Genomic DNA, 8,428 nt, shown 5'->3' with positions numbered 1-8,428 from the left:
TATTTTTTTCTTTTTATTGTAAAGAATAATAAATACATTTCAATTCATTTCTTCATTTTAGCTTCTGTTTTTTCGACGAAGAATATTTGTGAAATATGTCTTCAAACTTATTATGATTAAAATAAAAAAAAAATCATTCTGGCAAATCTAGAACATCTGTAGAATCAAATTTGAATCTTATTACAACGTATTTTGAATTTGTTTAAAAAAAATTGTTCTGTAAAATATAGAAGAAATAATGATTTGTATTTGTTACAAATATAGCTTGGTCCAATTTGTTATATATTCTAACAAAGTGCAGATTGGATTTTAACCTATTTAAAACATGTCATCAAAAATATATATTATTGTGAGAAATCATTAAGGTGATCAGTGTTTCCACAAAGATAAATATCATTGATTATTAATAATAACATAGAGTTAAAGGTAAATTGTGCAAATTGGCTATTTCTGGCAATTTATTTAAGTGTGTATCAAACTGATAGCCCTTCGCATTAATCAGTACCCAAGAACAGGCGCCCTAGGCAAGATTTTAGGTGGCGCCCCCCCACATCGGCAGTGAAGTGTATATACTCACAAGAAACCGAATAGCTTTGTCTTTGACCTTTTTTTTTACTTGAAGAAAGCAAATTAACAATCAGAATAGTTAACAAGATAAAAAAATATGAATAAATAAATGAATACAAAAAATAAAAAATGACTGTATGAAATACAATATTTTTTACATACATAAACACAAAATAAAACGTGTATAAAATAAATTAAAAATACAATATAAATAAGGCACTGCACAAAACAAGATATCAAACCAGTATGACTTTAACAACTATATTACAAAAAAAAGGGATCCTACACAGTTCTCTATGTGTGCTTTTTAATATTGTTGTAATGTTGTAACAAATAATATTTATATTAAATAGGCCAGGGGTAGGGAACCTACGGCTCTAGAGCCAGATGTGGCTCTTTTGATGACTGCATCTGGCTCTCAGATAAATCTTAGCTGACATTGCTTAACACGATAAGTAATGAATAATTCCGCTGGTAATAACAGTGTTAAAAACAACGTTCAAAATATAAAACATTCTCATGCATTTCATCCATCCGTTCGTTTTCTACCAGACTTGTTCAAGAAGTTGCATTAATGGTAAGAAGTATTTGATTTATTATTGGTTAGCTTCAGAATAACATTGTTATTAAAAAGAATACTGTAATAATCCATTGTGGATTGAACTTTCACAGTATCATGTTAGACCCGCTCGACATCCATTGCTTTCCTCCTCTCTAAGGTTCTCATAGTCATCATTGTCACCGACGTCCCACTGGGTGTGAGTTTTCCTTGCCCTTATGTGGGCCTACCGAGGATGTCGTGGTGGTTTGTGCAGCCCTTTGAAACACTAGTGATTTAGGGCTATATAAGTAAACATTGATTGATACTCTAAAAATGTTGGTATTACTTAAAAATGCACACATTTAGTTCTATTCAGTGTTAAAAATATTATATGGCTCTCATGGAAATACATTTTAAAATATTTGGTTTCATGGCTCTCTCAGCCAAAAAGGTTCCCGACCCCTGAAATAGGCTTTACTTTGCATTTGGGATTATTTTTTGTATTTAGAAACAATAGTACCAACCCCCTTTTTTTTTCCCTCCAACATTTGTGGCACTTAGCATTTGCCTACACGGCAGGGGTCGGGAACCTTTTTGAATGAAGGAGCCAAATAGCCAAATATTTTAAAATGTATTTCCGTAAGAGCCATATAATAGTTTTTTTACACTGAACAAAACTAAACGCATGCACTTTTAAGTAAGACCAAACATTTCTAGAGTATAATAGGTCTCTTATTCTTTGTAATAACATTGTTATTCTCGAGCTAACTGTGGAGGAGGCGTGGCCTGCTGGCCTGCAGCGAACTGGGGTGTGCCAGGACCGGCTTCGAAATCAGCGACAGGTGCGTAGATGGCCCACCTGGGCCTTGTTATCTAATCACCTGTCGCTCTGTTATAAGCAGCAGCCAGGAGGAGAGACGGGGTTGGGGCCGGAGCCGGAGCGCGAGCGAAAACGAAAGAGAAAAACACAATTGCTGGAAAGCAACTGAGAGACTTATTGAAAAATAAAACAATATTGTAACCCTGAAACAGGCTCTCATGTTGGTCCTTGGTGGTCTGACAAACCCCAGGAGGGCAAGCCCCACACTAACGAAGAATAAATAAATAACTTCTTACCATTAACGCAAATTCTTGAACGGGAGCGGTAGAAAACAGATGGATGGATTAAAAATGGATGAGAATGTTTTATATTTTGAGCATTATTTTTAACACTGTGATTACAAGTGGAATTATTCATTACTTATAATATTAAGCAATATCAGCTTAGATTTATCAAGCTCGCGAGCCATAGGTTCCCTTTTTTTGATTGATTGATTGATACTTTTATTAGTAGATTGCACAGTTCAGTACATATTCCGTATAATTGACCACTAAATGGTAACACCCAAATAAGTTTTTCAACTTGTTTAAGTCGGGGTCCACTTTAATCAATTCATGGTACCCTGCTATAAGGCCTATGTCAGTGGTCCCCAACCTTTTTGTATCCGCGGACCGGTCAACGCTTAATAATTTGTCCCGCGGCCCGGGGGGTGTCCTTTTTTTTTTCTTTTTTTTCTTCTTTGTCATGAAAAAGGGACGTTTTTGTCATGAAAAAGTGAGTTTTTTGTGGTTGGTGCACTATTTGTAAGTGTATATTGTGTTTTTTATGTTGATTTAATAAAAATAAAAAAATAAAAAAAAAATATATATTTTTTTTAATAAAAAGTTCTTCTGCGGCCCGGTACCAATTGGGCCACGGCCCGGTACTGGGCCGCAGCCCGGTGGTTGGAGACCACTGGCCTATGTCACGGGCCGGCCCTGCCCAAGAAGTCGCTCTTGGTTTCAAAAAGGTTGGTGACCTCTGCCCTAAATCGTCCCTTTAACAAAAGTATCGGCTTTCTCGGCGCGGTATCGGTAAAGGAATACGGGGTATCAACATCACTCGCTGGCACGTTTCTCCACAGGCTCCGCCCCCCCGGCCAGCACATGTGCGGTGTGCTGGGCGCGGCCTATGAGAGCGAGACGAAGAAGGCGCGTGGGTGACTCCGCCTCCCTCCTTCAGAGAAGACACCAGCGTGGAAAGCAGGAGAAGGAAGAAAGAAAGGCGACACTAAACCTTGAATAATTTTCCCCTTTTTAATCATTTTAACCGGCCTGCGGCCATTGGCGACTTTGTTCGTGCGGGCCCGGAAGTAGGACTTGTGAAGATGCGCCCCCGGAGGCAGTAAAGCGCCGCGAGCAGTGTTGTGTTTACATCGTTCAGTGGAGCCCAGGACACGCAACACATGCCAGGGAACCCACTTTGCGTTTAGCCACGGTTGCGCCGACTTGGGAGTGGCAGCAACATTCTTTCAACTTGTTTTTTTTTTTGGAAGAGGAGTCCCAGCTGTCCCACATGGAGCCCAACCAGGGCGAGAAGGACAAGCGCTACGCCCTCACCTACGTCGGCTGGTCGACGCTGGGTCGCCGCACCACGCTGCCCATGCTCCCGTGGCTGGTGGCGGAGATCCGGCGGAGGAGCGAAAGGGGCGACTGCGGCCCCGCCATGCAGCCCCGGGAGGTGCAGCTGCTGTTGCACAGCCCCTTGCTCCGCTGCGTGCCCTGCTCCTCCTCCTCCTCGTCCTCCAACAATTACTCGGTGTTCATCTTCGAGCATAAGGCGCAGCACATCTCCCGCTTCCTGCACAACAGCAACGACCTCACCTACTTCGCCTACCTGCTGAGGGCCCACCCCGACAACCCCGAAGCCGAGATGTCCTGTCACGTGTTCAAGGCCGGAGACCCCAACCTGGTAAAAAAAAAAAAAACCCTACCCCAAAAACACACTCACACAACCATTGCACAAAACCAAAATATGTCTTCAATGTTGCCCGCTGCATCACAGCAAATCATAGCAGCCCTTTGAACCCATGAAAGTGCGCCCCCTAGTGGCTGTGAACATCATAACAGAGGACTTCAGAGTGGTCTAGTGCAGTGGTTCTCAACCTTTTTTCAGTGATGTACCCCCTGTGAACATTTTTTTTAATTCAATTATCCCCTAATCAGAGCAAAGCATTTTTGTTTGAAAAAAAACAGATAAATAAGTAAAATGCAGCACTATGTCATCAGTTTCTGAATTATTAAATTGTATAACAGTGCAAAATATTGCTCATTTATAGTGGTCTTTCTTGAACTATTTGGAAAAAAAGATATAAAAATAACTAACAACTTGTTGAAAAATAAACAAGTGATTTAATTATAAATAAAGATTTGTACACACAGAAGTAATCATCAACTTAAAGTGCCCTCTTTGGGGATTGTAACAGAGATCCATCTGGATTCATGAACTTAATTCTAAACATTTCTTCACAAAAAAGGAAATCTTTAACATCAATATTTATGGAACATGTCCACAAAAAGTCTAACTGTCAACACTGAATATTGCATTGTTGTTATTTCTTTTCACAGTTTATGAACTTACATTCATATTTTGTTGAAGGATTATTCAATAAATATATATATTGTCTTGTTCTGTATGTTGTACAGTATTTTGTATTTCTACAGTGTTTTGTATATTGTACAGGATTGCTTGTTTTTTATTGGATAGTAGTCTGTTTATTTCAATTGTTAGTTTTTCCTTTATTACCTCTTGTGTTATTTATTTAACCCCATATTTGTTCCCACAACCGCACCTTAAATTGGAGTCTTTAATCTCGTTATATGCAAATATAATGACAAAGAAGTCTATTCTATTCTACTCTATTCTATAAAGGATTTTTGAATTGTTTTTATCTTTAGGATATTTTTAAAAAATTTCACGTACCCCTTGGCATACCTTCAAGTACCCCCAGAGGTACGCGTACCCCCATTTGAGAACCACTGCACTAGACCAGTGGTTCTGAAATTTAAAAAAAAATATTCTAAAAATAGCAACAATTCAAAATTAATTTATAAATATATTTATTGAATAATACTTCAACAAAATATGAATCTAAGTTCATAAACTGTGAAAAAAAAATACAACAATGCAATATTCAGTGTTGACAGCTAGATTTTTATGGTGGACATGTTCCATAAATATTGATGTTAAAGATTTCTTTTTTTGTGAAGAAATGTTTAGAATTAATTAACTATTACAATCCCCAAAGAGGACACTTTAAGTTGATGATTACTTCTATGTGTAGAAATCTTTATTTATAATTGAATCACTTGTTTATTTTTCAACAACGTTTTCGTTATTCGTACATCTTTTTTTTCCAAATAGTTCAAGAAAGACCACTACAAATGAGCAATATTTTGCACTGTTATACAATTTAATAAATCAGAAACTGATGACATAGTGCTGTATTTTACTTCGTTATATCTTTTTTTCAACCAAAAATGCTTTGCTCTGATTAGGGGGTACTTGAATTTAAAAAATGTCCACAGGGGGTACATCACTGAAAAAAGGTTGAGAACCTCTGGTCTAGTGCTGTAGTTCTCATATGGGGGTACGCGTACCCCTGGGGGTACTTGAAGGTATGCCAAGGGGTACGTGAGATTTTTAAAAAATATTCTAAAAATAGCAACAATTCAAAATTAATTTATAAATATATTTATTGAATAATACTTCAACAGAATATGAATCTAAGTTCATAAACTGTGAAAAAAATACAACAATACAATATTCAGTGTTGACAGTGTTCCATAAATATTGATGTTAAAGGTTTCTTTTTTAGTGAAGAAATGTTTAGAATTAAGTTCATGAATCCAGATGGATCTCTGTTACAATCCCCAAAGAGGGCACTTTAAGTTGATGATTACTTCTATGTGTAGAAATCTTTATTTATAATTGAATCACTTGTTTATTTTTCAACAACGTTTTCGTTATTTTCATATCTTTTTTTTCCAAATAGTTCCAAGAAAGACCACTACAAATGAGCAATATTTTGCACTGTTATACAATTTAATAAATCAGAAACTGATGACATAGTGCTGTATTTTACTTCTTTATCTCTTTTTTTCAACCAAAAGTGCTTTGCTCTGATTAGGGGGTATTTGAATTTAAAAAAATGTTCACAGGGGGTACATTGCTGAAAAAAGGTTGAGAACCACTGGTCTAGTGCAGTGGTTCTCAAATGGGGGTACGTGTACCCCTGCGGGTACTTGAAGGTATGCCAAGGGGTACGTGAGATTTTTTTAAAATAGCAACAAGTCAAAAATCCTTTATAAATATATTTATTGAATAATACTTCAACAAAATATGAATGTAAGTTCATAAACTGAAAAAAAATGCAACAATGCAATATTCAGTGTTGACAGCTAGATTTTTTTGGTGGACATGCTCCATAAATATTAATGTTAAAGATTTCTTTTTTGTAAAGACATTTTTAGAATTAAGTTCATGGATCCAGATGGATCACTATTACAATCCCCAAAGAGGGCACTTTAAGTTGATGATTACTTCTATGTGTAGAAATCTTTATTTATAATTGAATCACTTGTTTATTTTTCAACTTATTGGGCTTCACGGTGGCAGAGGGGTTAGTGCATCTGCCTCACAATACGAAGATCCTGCAGTCCTGGGTTCAAATCCAGGCTCGGGATCTTTCTGTGTGGAGTTTGCATGTTCTCCCCGTGAATGTGTGGGTTCCCTCCGGGTACTCCGGCTTCCTCCCACTTCCAAAGACATGCACCTGGGGATAGGTTGATTGGCAACACTAAATTGGCCCTAGTGTGTGAATGTGAGTGTGAATGTTGTCTGTCTATCTGTGTTGGCCCTGCGATGAGGTGGCGACTTGTCCAGGGTGTACCCCGCCTTCCGCCCGATTGTAGCTGAGATAGGCGCCAGCGCCCCCCGGGACCCCGAAAGGGAATAAGCGGTAGAAAATGGATGGATGGATGGGTTTTCGTTATTTTTACATCTTTTTTTCCAAATAGTTCAAGAAAGACCACTACAAATGAGCAATATTTTGCACTGTCATACAATTTAGTAAATCAGAAACTGATGACATAGTGCTGTATTTTACTTCGTTATCTCTTTTTTTCAACCAAAAATGCTTTGGTCTGGTTAGGGGGTACTTGAATTAAAAAATGTTCACAGGGGGTACATCACTGAAAAAAGGTTGAGAACCACTGGTCTAGTGTGCCGTGACATACATTCCGGTGTGCCGTGGGAGATTATGTAATTTCACATATTTGTGATAAATACATTTTTTGCAAACCAGTAGTTATAGTCTACAAATTAAGTGTTGTTGTTTTTGAGTGTCGGTACTGTCAGAGCCATGGAGTACACTTCCATATCAGTAGGTGGCAGGCGGTAGCTAATTGCTTTGTAAATGCAGGTAAAAAGGTGTCTTATGCTTAAAGGCCTACTGAAACCCACTACTACCCACCACACAGTCTGATAGTTTATATATCAATGATGAAATATTAACATTGCAACACATGCCAATACAGCCTTGTTAGTTTACTAAATTACAATTTTAAATTTCCCGGGAGTTTCGTCTTGAAAACGTCGCGTAATGATGACGTGTACGCAAGATGTCACAGGTTTTAAAGAAATATGAGCGCTGCACACACACACACAGCTAAAAGTCGTCTGCTTTAACGGCATAATTACACAGTAGTTTGGAGATCTGTGTTGCTGAATCTTTTGCAATTTGTTCAATTACTATTGGAGGAGTCACAGTAGAAAGATGGAGTTGGGAAGCTTTAGCCTTTAGCCACACAAACACACGGTGATTCCTTGTTTAAAATTCATGGAGTTGAAACTTTACTATGGATCACAGCGGACATGGATCCAGACTACATATCAACCAGCAGGTTTCGGTGAGAAAACTATGGTTAAAAAGTCGCCACTTACCGGATATCAGCTGAGTTTGCGCCTCCCGTACAGCTGCCGTCGACTTCCCCGAGACACTGCGCGTCAACACCCGGCCGTGGACGTACACTTCCGACTATCAGGTACTGTTAAACTCACTAAAACACTAGCAACACAATAGAAATATAAGGGATTTCTCAGAATTGTCCTAGTAAATGTCTCTAAAAACATATGAATCCGTCTCAATGCAACGCGATTGCAATCGCGTTTTTTTTTCTAGTCAGTCGCTATCAATATCCTCAAACACGAATCTTTCATCCTCACTCAAATTAATGGGGAAATTGTCGTTTTCTCGGTCAGAATAGCTGTTTTTGTTGGAGGCTCCCATTAAAATCAATGTGAATATATGAGGAGCCATCAACATGTGACGTCATCTTCTGCGACTTCCGGTAGAGGCAGGGCTTTTCTCCAGTTGCGAACTTTATCGTGGATGTTCTCTACTATATTCTTTCAGCAAAAATGGGGCAATATCGAAAAATTATCAAGTATGACACATAGAA

At 38.1% G+C, this 8,428-nt stretch overlaps 1 protein-coding gene across 3 annotated transcripts in view; it reads left to right on the top strand.

Moving 5' to 3' along the window:
• The first annotated feature begins 3,099 nt into the window (after positions 1–3,099).
• tbc1d4 (TBC1 domain family, member 4) overlaps positions 3,100–8,428 on the top strand; it is a 123,701-nt gene continuing 118,372 nt past the window's right edge. For 2 of the 3 annotated variants that reach the window (XM_061879764.1, XM_061879763.1), the window contains exon 1: positions 3,100–3,878. In XM_061879764.1, coding sequence (XP_061735748.1) covers positions 3,483–3,878 — 396 coding nt within the window. In that variant the 5' untranslated portion in view covers positions 3,100–3,482. The remainder of the gene's footprint in view (positions 3,879–8,428) is intronic. The other variant, XM_061879765.1, reaches the window with a different exon arrangement.

This window comes from Nerophis ophidion, linkage group LG19 (assembly GCF_033978795.1).
Source record: "Nerophis ophidion isolate RoL-2023_Sa linkage group LG19, RoL_Noph_v1.0, whole genome shotgun sequence".
NCBI classification, from domain to species: Eukaryota; Metazoa; Chordata; class Actinopteri; order Syngnathiformes; family Syngnathidae; genus Nerophis; species Nerophis ophidion.
The sequence above is the reverse complement of the archived record's forward strand: the minus strand, read 5'-3'. Positions and strand labels throughout refer to the sequence as shown.